The sequence below is a fragment of the Budorcas taxicolor genome, chromosome 10 (genome assembly GCF_023091745.1).
Source record: "Budorcas taxicolor isolate Tak-1 chromosome 10, Takin1.1, whole genome shotgun sequence".
NCBI classification, from domain to species: domain Eukaryota; kingdom Metazoa; phylum Chordata; class Mammalia; order Artiodactyla; family Bovidae; genus Budorcas; species Budorcas taxicolor.
In genome coordinates this window covers 100554390-100572712 of record NC_068919.1, presented here as the reverse complement: position 1 = coordinate 100572712, position 18323 = coordinate 100554390, and the positions used below count along the sequence as shown (strand labels likewise).

The following is an 18323-nucleotide window of genomic DNA, read 5'->3' as shown; positions in this document are numbered from 1 at the left end:
GGATTCTGATTGCTAGAATTTTCTTAAGGATTTTTGCATCTATGGTCATCGGTGATATTGGCCTGTAGTTTTCTCTTTTGTGGCATCTTTGTCCGGTTTTGGTATTAGGGTGATGGTGGCCTCATAGAATAAGTTTGGAAGTTTACCTTCCTCTGCAATTTTCTGGAAGAGTTTGAGTAGGATAGGTGTTAGCTCTTCTTTAAATTTTTGGTAGAATCCAGCTGTGAAGCCGTCTGGTCCTGGGCTTTTGTTTGCTGGAAGGTTTATGATTATAGTTTTAATTTCCGTGCTTGTGATTGGCTTGTTAAGATTTTCTGTTTCTTCCTGGTTCAGTTTTGGAAAGTTGTACTTTTCTAAGAATTTGTCCATTTCTTCCAAGTTGTCCATTTTATTGGCATATAGCTGCTGATAGTAGTCTCTTACAAGCCTTTGTATTTCTGTGTTGTCTGTTGTGATTTCTCCATTTTCATTTCTAGTTTTGTTGATTTGACTCTTCTCACTTTTTTTCTTGATGAGTCTGGCTAATGGTTTGTCTGTTTTATTTATCTTCTCAAAGAACCAGCTTTTAGCTTTGTTGATTTTTGCTATGGTGTCCTTTGTTACTTTTTCATTTATTTCTGCCCTAATTTTTAAGATTTCTTTCCTTCTACTAACCCTGGGGTTCTTCATTTCTTCCTTTTCAAGTTGCTTTAGGTGTAGAGTTAGGTTATTTATTTGACTTTTCTCTTGTTTCTTGAGGTAAGCTTGTATTGCTGTGAATCTTCCCCTTAGCACTGCTTTTACTGAAAATTGCAGAGGTTTTGGGTTGTGTTTTCATTTCCATTCGTTTCTATGCATATTTTGATTTCTTCTGTGATGTTGGTTATTCAGAAGCATGTTGTTTAGCCTCCATATGATTTTATTTTTAATAGTTTTTTTTACTGTAAGCAAGTAAAGTCACTCAGTCGTGTCCGACTCTTTGTGACCCTGTGGACTGCAGCCCACCAGGCTCCTCAGTCCATGGGATTCTCCAGGCAAGAATACTGGAGTGGGTTGCCATTTCCTTTTCCAGGGGATCTTCCCGACCCAGGGATCGAACCCGGGTCTCCTGCCCTGGAGGCAGACGCTTGTAGTTGACATCTAACCTTAGTGCATTGTGATCAGAAAAGATGCTTGGGATGATTTCAGGTTTTTTTAATTACCAAGGCTAGATTTATGGCCCGGGATGTGATCTGTCCTGGAGCAGGTTCCATGTGCACTTGAGAAAAAGGTGAAATTCTTCCTTTGGGGGTGAAATGTCCTATAGATATCAATTAGGTCTAACTAGCCCATTGTCTCCTCTAAGGTCTGTGTTTGCTTGGTAACTTTCTGCTCAGTTGATCTGTCCATAGGTGGGAGTGGGGTGTCCACGTCTCCCGCTCTTGCTGTGTTGCTGTTAATTCCCCTTGTGCTTGTTAGTGTTTGTCTTACACACTGCAGTGCTCCTACGTTCAGTCCAGTCGCTCAGTCGTGTCCGACTCTCTGCAACCCCAGGAATTGCAGCACACCAGGCCTCCCTGTCCATCACCAACTCCTGGAGTTCACCCAAACTCACATCCGTCGAGTCAGATGAGGTCCGTCGACCTCATCCTGGGTCGTCCCCTTCTCCTGCCCCCAATCCTCCCAGCATCAGAGTCTTTTCCAATGAGTCAACTCTTCGCATGAGGTGGCCAAAGTACTGGAGTTTCAGCTTCAGCATCATTCCTTCCAAAGAAATCCCAGGGCTGATCTCCTTCACAATGGACTGGTTGGATCTCCTTGCAGTCCAAGGGACTCTCAAGAGTCTTCTCCAACACCACAGTTCAAATGCATCAATTCTTCGGCGCTCAGCTTTCTTCACAGACGTACTCTCACACCCATACATGACCACAGGAAAAACCATAGCCTTGACTAGATAGACCTGTGTTGGCAAAGTAATATCTCTGCTTTTGAATATGCTATCTAGGTTGGTCATAACTTTCCTTCTGAGGAGTAAGCATCTTTTAATTTAATGGCTGCAGTCACCATCTGCAGTGATTTTCGAGCCCCCAAAAATAAAGTCTGACACTGTTTCCACTGTTTACCCATCTATCTGCCATGAAGTGACAGGACCAGATGCCATGATCTTCGTTTTCTGAATGTTGAGCTTTAAGCCAACTTTTTCACTCTCCTCTTTCACTTTCATCAACAGGCCTTTTTAGTTCCTCTTCACTTTCTGCCATAAGAGTGGTGTCATCTGCATCACCTCTATATCTGAGATTATTGGTATTTCTCCCAGCAATCTTGATTCCAGCTTGGTGCTTCTTCCAGCCCAGCGTTTCTCATGATGTACTCTGCATAGAAGTTAAATACGCAGGGTGACAATATACAGCCTTGACGCACTCCTTTTCCTATTTGCAACCAGTCTGTTGTTCCATGTCCAGTTCTAACTGTTACTTCCTGACCTGCATACAGGTTTCTCAAGAGGCAGGTCACGAGTATATATATTTATAATTATTATATCTTCTTCTTGGACTGATCCTTTGATCATTATGTAGTGAACTGCTTTTTCTCTTTTCACTGCCTTTATCTTAAAGTCTATTTTATCTGATGTGAGTATTGCTACTCCTGCTTTCTTTTGGTCCCGATTTGCATGGAATGTCTTCTTCCAGCCCTTCACCTTCAGTCTGTATGTGCCCCTTGGTTTGAGGTTGGTCTCTGGTAGACAACATATAGAAGGGTCTTGTTTTTGTATCCATTCAACCAGTCTTTGTCTTTTGGTTGGGGCATTCAACCCATTTACGTTTAAGGTAATTATTGATAAGTATCCCGTTGCCACTTACTTTGTTGCTTTGAGTTTGAGTTTATACACCTTTTCTTTGTTTCCTGTCTAGAGAAGATCGTTTAGTGTTTGTTGAAGAGCTGGTTTCGTGGTGCTGAATTCTCTCAGTTTTTGCTTGTCTGTAAAGCTTTTAATTTCTCCTTCATATTTGAATGAGATCCTTGCTGGGTACGGTAATATGGGTTGTAGGTTTTTCTCTTTGATCACTTTAAGTATGTCCTGCCGTTCCCTTCTGGCCTGAAGAGTTTCTATTAAAGATCAACTTTCCTTACGGGAGTCCCCTTGTGTGTTATTTGTTGGTTTCCCTTGCTGCTTTTAATATTTGTACTTTGTGTTTGGTCTTCGTTAATTGGATTGATATGTGTCTTGGGGTGTTTTGCCTTGAGTTTATCCTGTTTGGGACTCTCTGGGTTTCTTGGACTTGAGTGGCTATTTCCTTCCCCATTTTAGGGAAGTAAAACTGAGTTTTGAGGAACAGCTTTAGATGTTTCTCCTAAGTTACAATAGATAGCATTTTTACTATTCATTGTGCTTTTTTCCTTGGGCCATGAATTTTTTAGAAATGGGTTCTTAAGTTTTCATGTGTATAGAATTTTTGAGTTTTCTTTCTGTAAATGATTTTTAGTTTTATTGCTTTCTGTTAGGACAAGAAAACATATATGGCTTTATTTCTGTGGTTTTTGAGATTTGCTTTGTTACCTATTATTTGCTTAATTTCTGTAAATTTGCCTCAGATACCTGTAAAGAGTATGTGGTCATTCTCTCAAGTGTTAGATGTCAGGTTTTATTTGTTTTCATGAATGTCATGCTTATCTTCCATAGCTTCACCAGTTATCTTACTGCTTGGTCAGTCAGCTATGAAAGAGATGTGTTACAGTGCCCACCGTGGTTGTGAATCTGTCCATCTCCTCTTGGAGCTCTCACCATTTTCGTTTTGTGTAATTTAAGTCACTTCAGAATTTTTTGAGTAGAGTATATTAGTCTTGGATTAGTGTTATTTCCTAGTGAAATATTCCTTTTATTATTATGTAGAATGCTAAGTGTGTGCTAAGTCACTTCAGTCGTGTCCGACTCTCTGTGACCCCGTGGACTGTAGCCCGCCAGGCTCCTCTGTCCATGGGATTCTCCAGTTAAGAGTCCTGGAGTGGGCTGCCGTGCCCTCCTCCAGGGGAGCTCCCTGACCCAGGGGTCAAGCCGGCGTCTCTTCTGTCTCCAGCACTGGTAGGCATGCTCTTCACCACCAGCGCCCCCAGGGAAGCCCATCGTTTTACAGTGACTGTGCCTAATTTTAATAATTTTTTAGCCTTAAAGCTAATTCTGCTGCTATTGATAAGGACACTCCGGCTTTCTGTTGGTCAGTGTTGGTCTGATGTATCTTTTTCCATCTCTTTACTTTCAGTATCTCTTTGCTATTATGTTCCGTATGTGTCTTTTGTAAATAATATGTAACTGGATTTTGTTTTTGATCCGGAGAGTTTCTGTCTTTTAAGTGGTGACTTAAATCTGTAATTATGAGTGCTGATACAGTTTTATTTCTCTTTTCTTGCTGTGTATTTCTATTATAATTTCTCTTTACTTTTTTCCCTTCTTCCCTGTCTTCTATTTAAACGATTTAGATTTCTTCATTTCATTTTTCCAGTGGTCTAAGAGTTATATATATTTTATATCTATTCTTTGAGGGGTTATTACCCAGAAATTTTTCATTTACACAAGAGTACCTTGGAGATACCTTGGGTTCATTGCAGACCACCACCACGTCAGCCATGTGAGCGTTTTGGTTTCCTAGCACACATAAAGGTTATATCTACATTTCACTGCAGTCTGGCAAGGGTGCTACAAATACCATTATGCCTAAAAAAAGGTACATATCTTTATTTAAAAATACTTTATTGTTAAAAATGCGAACCGCTGCCTAAGCCCCCAGTGAATTGTAGTCTCATAGCTGGTAGAGGATCTTGCCTCATTGTTGACGGCTGCTCACTGATCAGTGTGCTGTTTGCTGGAGTCGGGCTTCCTGTGTGTCTTAGTAAGAGAGCAGTGAAGTTTGTCGCAGCAATTGACCTTGCATTTCACAAATGATTTCTCTGTAACATGCAATGCTGTTCAGTAGCATTTTACCCAGAATAAAACTACTTTCAAAACTGAAAACCTCTCAAATCCTGCAAGGAGACCCGACCAGTCCATCCTGAAGGAGATTAGTCCTGGGTGTTCATTGGAAGGACTGATGGTGAAGCTGAAACTCCAATACTTTGGGCATCTGATAGGAAGAACTGACTCATTGGAAAAGACCCTGACGCTGGGCAAGACTGAGGGCAGGAGGAGAAGGGGACGACAGAGGATAAGATGGTTGGATGGCATCACTGACTCAATGGACATGGGTTTGGGTGGACTCCAGGAGTTAGTGATGGACAGGGAGGCCTGGCGTGCCTCGGTTCATGGGGTCGCAAAGAGTCAGACATGACTGAGCGACTGAACTGAAGTAACATTCTAAATCTTTTATTGTTATTTCAACAATATTCACAGATCTTCTCCAGGAGTAGATTTCAAGAAACCACCTTCTTTGCTTGTCTATTAAGAAACAACTCATCACGTGTTAAAATATCAAACTGCAGCAGTTTAGTCACGTCTTCTTCCCAACAGAAGGCTGTTCTGTCCACACTGGAGATTTCTTGGTTTTGTAGGCACCTGCATTATTATGTAAGCTAGATCTTATGGATAACCTGCTACAGCTTTTGTATCCACACTTGCTGCGACAGCTTGTTTCCTTAAACCTCCTGAGCCAGCCGTTGCTAGCTCCACCTTTCTTTTGCAGCTTCCTTGCCTCTCAGGGCATCATAGAATTGAAGAGTTAGGGCTTGGCTGTGGATTAGACTTTGGCTTTAGAGAGTGTTGTGTGTAGCTGGTCTGATTTATCCGGACCTCTGAAACTTTCTCTATATCATCAATAAGACTATCTCGCTTTCTTATCATTTGTGTGTTCCCTGGAGCAGCACTCTTAATTTCCTTCAAGAACTTTTCCTTTGCATTCACAACTTGGCTATTTCATGCAAGAGGCCTGTGTTTTGACCTTCTAGGCCTTTGACATGCCTTCTTTGCTGAGCTTAATTATTTCTAGCTTTTCATTTAAAATGAGAGCCTCAAGACGTTTCCTTTCACTTGAACCCTTAGAGGACACTGCACAATTACTAATTGGCCTAATTTCAACATTGTTGTGTCTCAGGGAACGAGGGGTCTGAGATAAAGATGAGAGTTGGGGGAACAGCCATTTGGTGGCAGGTCGCATATAACATTTATTGATTAAGTTTGCTGTTTTATATGGGCCCAGTTCTTGGCACCCCAAAACAATTACAAGAGTAACATCATCAAAGATCACTGATCACAGTCTACCATAAGAAACGTAACAATAATGAAAAAGTTGGAAATATTGCAAGAATTAACAAACTGTGACCCAGAGACAGAAAGTGAGCCAATTGCTGTTGGAAAAACGAGGCCAACTGCCTGGCTTGTCTGGGGTAGCACAGGCTTCAGCCTGTAAGAAGCCCAGTGTCTCTGAGAAACGGTAAAGCAGGCACAGTGAAAGCAAGCGTGCCTGTGCGCCGGCCGCACGGAGCCTGAAGCGGCCGTTGTGTCTGTGTGGTCACGACCATCACTGGAGCGCTGGAACGCTGTGGCCCCAGCTGTCCAGATGGGTTCTCTCACTGTTACTGGTGAAGGCAGGGGCAGCCACTCCAGTGCTCTTGCCTGGGAAATCCCAGGGACGGAGGAGCCTCATGGGCTGCAGTCCATGGGGTCGCTAAGAGTCAGACACGACTGAGCGACTTCACTTTGACTTTTCTCTTCATGCACTGGAGAAGGAAATGGCAACCCACTGCAGTGCTCTTGCCTGGAGAGTCCCAGGGACGGGGGAGCCTGGTGGGCTGCCGTCTCTGGGGTCGCACAGAGTCGGGCACGACTGCAGCGACGCAGCAGCAGCATTGTTGCTTACTACTTTATAGTCTCCCCTGTGTTATATCCCCATGCTGATTATCTCCCTGTGTTAATAATTATTATTTGTGTAATTATTATTTTCATTTTATAAATTCAAAACTTGTGTAGATTTTCCCAATTTTTTACCCATTGTTTCTACTCACTGTTGCTTCTTACATTTTACTCTTCTTGTGAGTTCCGTTTAGTTCTGAAGCCCACCCTTAAATGTCTTTTTAACAAGGATGACTAAATAGTGAACTCTGTCTTTGTCTTGCTGCTGCTGCTAAGTTGGTTCAATCAAAATGGCTTTATTTTGCCCTGTATATTGAGTGGTAATTTAGCTGGATGGTTTCTGTTTTGGGTATCTTTTTATTGTAAAATAAAATACATACCAAAAAAACAAAAGCCTAGCTTGGTGAACTATCAGTGTTCCTATGAGGCTGGTGAACTGTCAGTGTTCCTATGAGGCTGGTGAACTATCAGTGTTCCTATGAGGCTGGTGAACTATCAGTGTTCCTATGAGGCTGGTGAACTGTCAGTGTTCCTGTGAGGCTGGTGAACTGTCAGTGTTCCTGTGAGGCTGGTGAACTGTCAGTGTTCCTGTGAGGCAAACCCTCGCATGACCGCCGCTCACGCACTTGCCGCCCGTGTACCTGCTCCTATTCAGTCTGCTTGGGGCTCTCACAACATTCGGGGCGATTTTCTCAAGCATGTCTGTGCCTAGAGCTCTCTTTCATCCTGTCTACTCTTTAGCCTGTTTTTACTGTATTTTTCACCTGTGCAGTCTACCGCATTAGCTTTCCATATGCTGCTCGTTTTTTCTATGCTTCTGTGTTGTTTTACAGATATTTCCCTTTCCTATGTCGTTCATCTTTCACAACATTACTGGGGTTTTCTAGATGATTATTCTAGTGTTTCGAGTAATCCTCCTGTTTTGTTTACGCAGTGTAGCAGTTCACTGATTTGTAGCTTTGAGACATTCCAGGGCTTTATTTGTGTGAATCCCGAGGCAGCCAATTTGTGGGGACTCCTCTGGCTCGGTTGTGTTTTCTAGAGCATCGCCACCTAGGGCCAGATTGCACACTTTCTTGCCCTCAGTTCAGCTCAGTCGCATCTGACTCTTCGTGACCCCGTGGACTGCAGCCCACCAGGCCTCCCTGTCCATCGCCAACTCCCAGAGTTTACTCAAACTTATGTCCATTGAGTCAGTGATGCCATCCAGTCATCTCATCCTCTGTGGTCCCCTTCTCCTCCCACCTTCAATCTTTCCCAGCATCAGGGTCTTTTCTAATGAGTCAGTTCTTTGCATCAGGTGGCCAAAGTATTGGAGTTTCAGCTTCAGCATCACCTTCCAGTTCACCTTCCAGTGAACACCCAGGACTGATCTCCTTCAGGATGGACTGGTTGCATCTCCTTGCCGTCCAAGGGACTCTCAAGAGTCTCCTCCAGCACCTCAGTTCAAAAGCATCAGTTCTTCTGCGCTCAGCCTTCTTCACGGTCCAGCTCTCACATGACCACTGGAAACACCACAGCCTTGACTAGACGGACCTTTGCTGGCGAAGTAATGTCTCTGCTTTTTAACATGCCGTCTAGGTTGGTCGTAACTTTCCTTCCAAGGAGGTTTCATGGCTGCAGTCACCATCTGCAGTGATTTTGGAGCCCAAATAAACAAAGTCTCTCACCAGTTCCACTGTTTCCCCATCTATTTCCCATGAAGTGATGGGACCAGATGCCATTATCTCAGTTTTCTTAATGCTGAGTTTTAAGCCAACTTTTTCACTCTCCTCTTTCACTTTCATCAAGAGGCTCTTTAGTTCTTCTTCGCTTTCTGCCATAAGGGTGGTGTCATTTGCATATCTGAGGTTTTTGATATTTCTCCCGGCAGTCTTGATTCCAGCTTGTGCTTCATCCAGCCTGGACTTTCACATGATGTACTCTGCATATAAGTTAAATAAGCAGGGTGACAATATACAGCCTTGACGTACTCCTTTCCCTATTTGGAACCAGTCTGTTGTTCCATGTCCAGTTCTAACTGTTGCTTCCTGACCTGCATACAGATTCCTCAGGAGGCAGATGGTATTCTCATCTCTTTAAGAATTTGCCACAGTTTGTTGTGGTCCACACAGTCAAAGGCTTTGGCATAGTCAGTAAAGCAGAAGTAGATGTTTTTTTTTGGAGCTCTCTTGCTTTTTCGATGATCCAGCGGATGTTGGCAATTTGATCTCTGGTTCTTCTGCATTTCTAAATCCATCTTGAACATCTGGAAGTTCTCGGTTCATGTACTGTTGAAGCCTGGCTTGGAGAATTTTGAGCATTACTTTAGTAGCGTGTGAGATGAGTGCAATTGTTCAGTAGTTTGAGCATTCTTTGGCATTGCCTTTCTTTGGGAATGGAATGAAAACTGACCTTTTCCAGTCCTGTGGCCACTGCTGAGTTTTCCAAATTTGCTGGCATATTGAGTGCAGCACTTTCACAGCATCATCTTTTAGGACTTGAAAGAGCTCAACTGGAATTCCATCACCTCCACTAGCTTTGTTCGTAGTGATGCTTTCTAAGGCCCACTTGACTTCACATTCCAGGATGTCTGGCTCTAGGTGAGTGATCACACCATCGTGGTTATCTGGGTCATGAAGCTCTTTTTTGTACAGTTCTTCTGTGTATTCTTGCCACCTTTTCTTACTATCTTCTGCTTCTGTTAGGTCCATACCATTTCTGTCTTTTATCGAGCCCATCTTTGCATGAAATGTTCCTTGGTATCTCTGATTGTCTTGAAGAGATTTCTAGTCTTCCCCATTCTGTTGTTTTCCTCTATTTCTTTGCACTGGTCACAGAGGAAGGCTTTCTTATCTCTCCTTGCTATTTGGAACTCGGCATTCAAATGGAAATAGCTTTCCTTTTCTCCTTTGCTTTTTGCTTCTCTTCTCTTCACAGGTATTTGTAAGGCCTCCTCAGACAGCCATTTTGTCTTCTTGCATTTCTTTGTCTCGGGGATGGTCTTGATCCCTGCCTCCTGCACAATGCCATCAACCTCTGTGCATAGTTCTTCAGGCTCTCTGTCTATCACATCTAATCCCTTGAATCTATTTCCCGTTCTAGCGGGAAGGAATAAATATAGGTCCCAAATCTGTAAGAAGCACAAGCCTCGGGATTTCAGCAGAAGAACACTTATTTGTTTGTTTTTAAACCTAGGGCTCAGACAGAAACAAACCTGTGCTGCTGGATGAGTTTATTTTTTCTAGACTTTGCTTTCACTGAGGTTTCAGCTTCTTAAATTCCAAGGTTTATACAGGAGTGGCAGTTGCAGTCCATCTCATCTGAGCCGACGGCCTCCTCTTTTGTCCGCGCGAAAGTGCTGAAGTTCAGGCTTCTGACTGTGGAGGTCTGGAATGCTGCCCGTCCCTCTCTTTGCTGCTGCACCCACCTCCTGCGCTGCCCTTGGCCCTCGGCACCCGCTCCGTGGCTGGCACCGGGGCGTCCCCTGTCTGTCTTGTGAGCAGAGACTTGGAGGATTAGCAATGCCGTGTTTCTTCTTAAAAGTATGACATTTCTACATATACTCCTTGTGAGGAGATGTATCGAAATTCAGATGGGAAAAAAGAGCATGGGGGAATAAGATTTTCTCTGGTAACTGTATATTTAACTCACGAATTTATCTGTTATAAGCAGATAAGATCAAGATAAAACATTGGCAAATAAAAACTAGGCAGGATTTCATCTAGTGTTTACTGAGAAGCACCTGAGAATCTGACAGTTGAGTCCCTGAGAAGGAAACCAGGCCTCTGCCCAGTGTCATCTGATCCTTCTCTCAGGCACAATGAAGCCTCCTTGATCAGCTGTTACTTAAACCCCACACCGCTCCGTGATATGTGCTAGGGTGGTGCACACTGCTTGGCATTCTCACATCAGGTAAACTCTCCTGCACAATCTGAACCCTGCAGTAACTTTCATACTGATGTTGCTTATAAAGTAGCGTGAACTTAAATGCTAGATAGGCTGATTGCCTGTCTCCTTGAGAAAAATGTTAATTTTTAAGTGCATAAACAGTAATCTTAATACAGTTTAGCTATACTGTCCTAGCCTTTTTATAAAATAGTTCACAACATATCACCTTGAAATCTTTTTGCCCCTACCAGAAACGTTCCCCTATCACATTCCATCAGTTTAGTTTCTGGGCATAGTGATCTGAAAGGCATTCAGCATGCACTCTGGATAATAAGCACCTTGCTAGGTAGATAAAGACAAATCAAAAGTAAAATTGGGGCTTTTTTTTTTTTTTAACGATGAAAGATAGTCTTAGGAAATTCAGACTGACACATTAGAAGCTTGAACCTGGAGGGAGTAAGACTTCCATTTGGAACAGAGAAAGAGAAAACAGATGCAGAATTGCAAGGGCTATAAATGGCAATGTTTCAAAGTAACAGACACTTAAGAAATGTTTTATCTTTGTTTACTGTTATTCCTCAGGGACTGGAAGTTCTCATTACTTGAGCTTAATTTTTCTGTCTCTTAGAATTTTTATAAAGTAAATAATTATCTCAATTATTTATTAGTGTAGACACTACCTACATCCCCCACCCCCTCAAAAATAGCTAAAGTGAATTTTGAAAGAGCTCAGAAATCTAATGAAGAAGATAGAAGAAATACCTTTGAGGGTTTTTGTGGTTCTGAGGTTCCTGTATGTCAAGACCCTGGAGAACTGAGCTACATTATGGCACAGTTCTCGTTGTCAGATAAAGAAGAAAACAGACATGGAAAGTGGCGGTGGCTCTCAGGGCTTTCCCACAGCGATCGTAAGATCCACATGCGTCACACTCATTTCACGTGAAGCCGATGAATAGCTAGCATTTGCAGAAGAGTGCAGGTTTCTGTGACTTCTAAGTTGTAAGATGTAAACGTTGTCGCGCACTTAGGATGCACGTGACTCCAGAGTGGCTTGTAGCTAGCATTTGCAGAAGAGTGCAGGTTTCTGTGACTTCTAAGTTGTAAGATGTAAACGTTGTCGCGCTCTTAGGATGCACGTGACTCCAGAGTGGCTTGTGACATGACTGTCGCCATCTAGTCCCTCAGCTGTGACCCACTCTTGTGACCCCATGGCCTCTACTTCACAGGCTCTTCTGTCCATGGGATTTCCCAGGCAAGAATACTGGAGTGGGTTGCCGTTTCCTTCTCCAGGGGATCTTCCCAACCCAGGGACTGAACCCACATTGCCTGCATTGGCAGTCGGGCTCTTTACCAGGGAGCCACCAGAGAAACCCATATATATATGAATGTACGTGCTTTGCTGTGCGCCTGAAGCACTGCGGATCGACTAACTTCAATTTAAAAAGTAATTAATAAGACAGTTTACTGGAATTTGCAAAATAAGAGATGAGATTAAATGATAAATACTCTGACTTAGCAATTTTTACTTGTTTATTTTTGTCAGCTATATAACAATTTTTGCTTAATATTCCCAAAAGGGCTATTGCATAATAAATAATATATTGCCTATTTAATAATATGTTGGTGTATAAATGTATATTTATGTTGTGTAAATATCAGCAACCTCAGCGATACGAAGGACGCCACTCTAATGGCCAGAAGCAAAAAGGAACTGAAGAGCCTCTTGATGAGGGTGAAAGAGGAGAGTGAACAGGCTGACAAAACTCAGCATTCAGAACCCTAACATCATAGCACCCGGTCCCATTACTTCATGGCAAATAGAAGGGGAAAAAGTGGGAGTGGTGATAGATTCTCCCTTCCTGGGCTCCAGAATCACTGCAGATGGTGACTGCAGTCATGAAATTAGAGGATGCTTGCTTCTTGGGAGGAAAGCTATGACCAACCGAGACAGCACAGTAAGGAGAGATGCCACTTTGCTGACAAAGGTCCATCAGCCAAAGCTGTGGTTTCCCAGTAGTCACGTGCAGACGTGAGAGCTGGACCATAAAGAAGACTGAGTGCCAAAGCGTTGATGCTTCTGGACTGTGGTGCTGGAGAAGGCTCTTCACAGTCCCTTGGACAGCAAGGAGATCAAGCCGGTCAATCCGAAAGGAAATCCACCCTGAATTTTCATTGGAAGAGCAGATGCTGAAGCTGAAACTCCAATACTTTGACCAGCTGATGCAAAGAGCTGACTCATCGGAAAAGACCCTGATGCTGGGAAAGGCTGAAGGCAGGAAGAGAAGGGGGTGACAGAGGATGAGATGGATGGATGGCGTCACCAGTGCAGTGGACGTGAACTTGGGCAGACTCCAGGAGATAGTGAGGGACAGGGAGGTCTGGCGTGCTGCAGTCCGTGGAGTTGCAAAGAGTCGGACGTGACTGAGCGACTGAACAACGAAAACTATCAATAGAAACACGATGTATTTATTTTTATGAAGTTGGGGTTTTTTAAAAAAGTAATTTTGTAGTATTTGTTTTTTAATAATTCAGTGAAGAGATGAATGCCTCCTAATGCACACTTTCTTCAGTCTAAGCATATCTAACAAACTGTTTCCAATTGTTTTATCACTTTCTATACTCAAATTTATATGAAATCAGTTTTGTTTAGCTTTAATCTTTCTAGTATTTTGTTATGAAATTAGTATTTTGTACTGAAGTGATGAAGCAGAGAGATAATGACATTTGATGTCTGGTTTATATTAGCTGTTCAGTGAGATTTTATTCTGCCAGCTAACAAGAAAATTTTCTCCACATCTAAGTATAACTGAATTATTTCTTTTAGTTTCTTGGGGAATAGTAATCTTTCAGTATATGTATTACATAAAAAGAAATGAGTCATAAACCATATAAAATTACACAATTATTTTTATTTATATAAAATTATTGACCTATATGTATCATAACCAAGTAGTTTCAATATATTTGTTATCACGGTCTAAATAAATTCATTACAGTCATTATCTCTGAGCTTAATTGTTCAGCCAATAAAATCGGGAATTTCTGTCACTTCTGTGTTGGAGCTTCCCAGATGGCTCAGTAGTAAACAGCCCGCCTGCGATGCAGGAGGCGCAGGTTCAGTCCCTGGGTCAGGAAAATCCCCTGGAGAAGGAAACGGCAGCCCACTCCAGTACTCTTGCCTGGGAAGTCCCATGGATGGAGCACCTGGTGGGCTGCAGTCCCTGGGCTCGCAAAGAGCTGGACACGACTCAGCAACTAAACAACCAGAGCCATTTCTGTGACGTTGCTGGGGTCGTGTTCTTTACATTTAAAATTGGTAAGTAGGAAGAATTTTTAACGGAACCTTGCTGGTGGTAGAAAAATAGAGTGTAAATTGGAAGACTTTCTCTAAAATAGTTTTGTAATGTATTTTAATGACACCCACGTGTAACCCAGGTAGAATGTCCTAACCTAGTTAGAACTGGACATGGAACATCAGACTGGTTCCAAATTGGGGAAGGAGTATGTCAAGGCTGTATACTGCCACCCTACTTATTTAACCTACATGCAGAGTACATCATGAGAAATGCTGGGCTGGAAGAAACACAAGCTGGAATCAAAATTGCCGGGAGAAATATCAATAACCTCAGATATCATTATGGCAGAAAGTGAAGAACTAAAGAGCCTCTTGATGAAAGTGAAAGAGGAGAATGAAAAAGTTGGCTTAAAGCTCAACATTCAGAAAACGAAGATCATGGCATCCTGTCCCATTGCTTCATGGCAAATAGATGAGGAAACATTGGAAGCAGTGGCTGACTTTATTTTGGGGGGCTACAAAATCACTGCAGATGGTGACTGCAGCCATGAAATTAAAAGATGCTTGCTCCTTGGAAGAAAAGTTAGGACCAACCTAGACAGCATATTAAAAAGCACAGACATTACTTTGCCAACAAAGGTCCATCTAGTCAAAGCTATGGTTTTTGCAGTAGTCATGTATGGATGTGAAAGTTGGACTGTAAAGAAAGCTGAGCACCGCTGAATTGATGCTTTTGAACAGAGGTGTTGGAGAAGACTCTTGAGAGTCCCTTGGACTGCAAGGAGATCCAACTAGTCCATCCTAAAGGAAATCAGTCCTGAATATTCATTGGAAGGACTAATGTTGAAGCTGAAACTCCCAGTACTTTGGCCACCTGATGCAAAGAACTGACTCATTAGAAAAGACCCTGCTGCTGGGAAAGATTGAGGGCAGGAGGAGAAGGGGACGACAGAGGATGAGATGGTTGGATGGCATCACCGACTCAATGGACATGAGTTTGAGTAAACTCCAGGAGTTGGTGATGGATAGGTAGGCCTGCGGAGAAGGCAGTGGCAACCCACTCGAGCACTCTTGCCTGGAAGATCCCATGGACGGTGGGGCCTGGTGGGCTGCAGTCCATGGGGTGGTAAAGAGTCTGACACGACTGAGTGACTGAACTGAACTGCCTTTAAAATTTCAGATGTAGCCAAATGAATGTATATTATTAAAGAAGAATTATTTTTCCCCTATTTAATATATCTGCATAAAAATTCAGATATTTTTCTTCTTTATTACACTGTGATATGATGCAATTGGTCATTTTTTTTAATTACTTGATTTTTTAAAGTATATTTTCAAGTTGATATATTAAATTAGCCCTTTCGAAGTAGTACAAAAGAGAAACAACTGCCTTTAAGAGACAGCATTCTTTTAGGACATCTCTGCTCATCAGCACTGAGCCCACTGGTGGCGGTGCCAGACTGGGGCGTGATGATGAGGCCAGAAAGCGCCTTCACACCCTTTTCCGTCTTCGGGCCCCGTTTTCCCTTCTTAGCATTCGATCTCCCTTTTCCCTTAAGGTTCCCAGTGGTTTTCCAGTCTTGCTGATCTGGAAATAAAGTCATTCACACTAAAAGTTTGGTGTTAGTGGTGAAGAGTCAGCCTTCCAATGTAGGAGACATAAGAGACACGGGTTCAATCCCTGGGTCGGGAAGATCCCCTGGAGGAGGAAATGGCAAACCACTCCAGTATCCTTGCCTGGAGAATCCCATGGACAGAGGAGCCTGGCGGGCTGTAGTCCACGCAGTCGCAAAGAGTCGGACATGACAGCGTCTGAGCGTATAGCTACGTCCATACAGTGCCCCTTCTAGGGTTTTTGTCTTCTTACAGGAACAGTTGTGAAAAATTAGTGATTGGAGTATATACATGTACAGAAAAGGAGAGGGAACGAGTGGCTTCATGGATGGATGGATTAATGAATGACTGCAGGGTTTCAGGGTTTAAAAGGTTTACCCATCGGCTCTGTACCGCTAGGGTGGCCAAAACGTTTGTTTGGATTTTTCCGTAAGAGAGTAACCCAAAAACCTGAGCGAGCTTTTTGGCCAGCCCAGCATACAGATGTGTAGACACTGGTTTGTCCCGATGAGACGAGTCTGCCAGGTAGATTCTGCCACTACTTTGCTACTGTGGTATATCTTGACATTGCCATGTGGTGGTAACTCTTTTTGTCAGTTTTCATACCAGCTTAAAATTAAATCTCTTTTTGTTTGCTTGATTGTTTTAAGGCTGAAAGAGCATATTCCTTTTGTGGAACCATTGAATACATGGCGCCAGATATTGTCAGAGGGGGAGACTCAGGACATGACAAGGTGGGTTCTGTTTTTGACACTTCCTGATGTACCTCCATAAAATGTATAAGAATCCTACTTAGACTTTTACTAGACCTACTCCCACAACAGACGTCTTCAACTGACAAGTTTAGGACTAGCAATAAGAAGGTCTTACCAGATCCAAGCCCACAATATAGTCTTAAGATAACAAGTACATAAGGCCCTGATAAGGCCAGTGAGTGGGGCGCTGTCCCTTCGGATCTCTCTGTCAGAGGCTTTCTCTGTCCTTTTTATACTTCAGGAAAACTCTGCTACACACGCACATACAAAGAATCCTACTTAGTAACTTAGGCTCTTCTGGTGTTTCCTTTTTTTTCCCCTTTCCTTTGCATACACAAGCATATTATGATATCTAGTATTTTGGAAGAAAAAGATAATAGAAAGTTTAAGACATTCTAGATTTCCGTTTTTTTCCAAGTTTTGTTGATGAGGATAATTTTTTTGTTTTAGAGAGTAATACTTTTGTTAAGGGAAACCACAAAATCAACTGATTCTTGAAATAATAATTTTTCTGTTATTTCCATTGTGTCATGTCTTGAGCAAAGCATCAGTTGTAACCCTGATTAAAACAAAAATCACTTTGGTTTCATGTGATCTGGCCTTTTAGGACACAGCTGAGCCACAGTGCAGTACAGAGGGGTCATGGACGCCCAAACAGTTCATCCTGTTCCCGCTGGAGTCATGCAGCTCTGCATTCAGGATGGTCTAAGTTTGTTTTCCTAAGCCCTCTAAGAAAAAGCTTGGTTTTTTTTTTTACTCTCCTCGCTTCCCTTTGAATGTGCAGAGTGAAAAGTGTAGATGAGGCATTCTGAGTAGTTTTAAAATCTAGGTCAGATATTTTTTCTTCCTATAATGGCAATGCACTCCAGCATTTTGCCTGAAAAGTCTCATGGGCAGAGGAGCCTGGCAGGCTGCAGTCCAGAGGGTCACAAAGAGTTGGACACGAATAAGCACAAAGTCTTGGATTAAAGGGTACAGATTTGTTAGATTTGTTTAGTTCCTTCTTAACACTTTTGCTTTATTAGTAACATTCTGAAAATAAAGAACTCGGCCTTTTTCACTCCTCGTCTCCCCATCTTCCTCATCCCCTTTCAAAATCTCACATATACGGTGGGAATGTCTTAAGGGTGGGGAGAATCAGCAGTCACCTTGCTAATGACCAGTCGTGTATTTAAGAGCCCTTAGGGGTTCTTCAGGTTTGTGTGGTGTTGGCTTTAGTCCACGACGGGGAGTCTGGTGACGGATCTGCATAATTTGTGAGCGCGGTTCGCAGCCAGCGTTCTGTGGATCCTGACTCAGATGGCAGTAAAACTGCTTGTCTAGAGAATAAACAACTGAGGTTTGGTTTAGACGTTATTGTTACATATTTCCTTTAACATAACTCTGGGCTCACCAACTTTGCATCATCTCTCTGAAACCTTGGCCCTGAAATTTGGGAGCAGCGGGTTTAAAATTTTAGCTTCAGCTAATTTCTCACTGGTGTCAGCTCATGTATTCAGCAGTTATTGAACTTGATTCGCCTAATTGTCAAAGAACTAATTTTCAACATATCAGGATTCTTTGAATTTAGTAAATATATATATAAATTGCTATATGTAAATTAAGTATATAATTTGCTATGCTCTCAGTTAACTGGTTTTATAAATTGTTTTCTAAAGTAGACCACATTTTATATTATTTCCAGCCTTTTCATTCCTCCCACAAACTAAAGACTGTTGGATTTACGTGATGTGTCCCATAAGAGGAACTGATTTAGGTGGTTATGTGAAAGTAACTCCTTTTGATGGGTTATTTTTCATTTTCATTCTTTGGCTTTAAAAAATTTCATATTTATCAGAACTGAATAATCAACAAAAATGCTGATTAATACTTTTTTGCCCTATTGTCATAAGTCAGTTTTGCTTACTTAAAATTTAAAACTTCACTTTTAAGAAAATTTTTGAGGGAGACGAAGAGGGCAGATTGGGAGTTTGGGGTTAGCAGATGCAAACTG

At 42.3% G+C, this 18323-nt stretch overlaps 1 protein-coding gene across 6 annotated transcripts in view; it reads left to right on the top strand.

Moving 5' to 3' along the window:
- RPS6KA5 (ribosomal protein S6 kinase A5) overlaps positions 1-18323 on the top strand; it is a 179409-nt gene that overhangs the window by 116687 nt on the left and 44399 nt on the right. For 5 of the 6 annotated variants that reach the window (XM_052647253.1, XM_052647258.1, XM_052647256.1 and 2 more), the window contains one exon: positions 16226-16309. The exons of the other annotated variant lie outside the window; for it this stretch is intronic. In XM_052647253.1, the coding sequence (XP_052503213.1) occupies positions 16226-16309 (84 nt within the window). The remainder of the gene's footprint in view (positions 1-16225; positions 16310-18323) is intronic. 6 annotated transcript variants of the gene reach the window in all.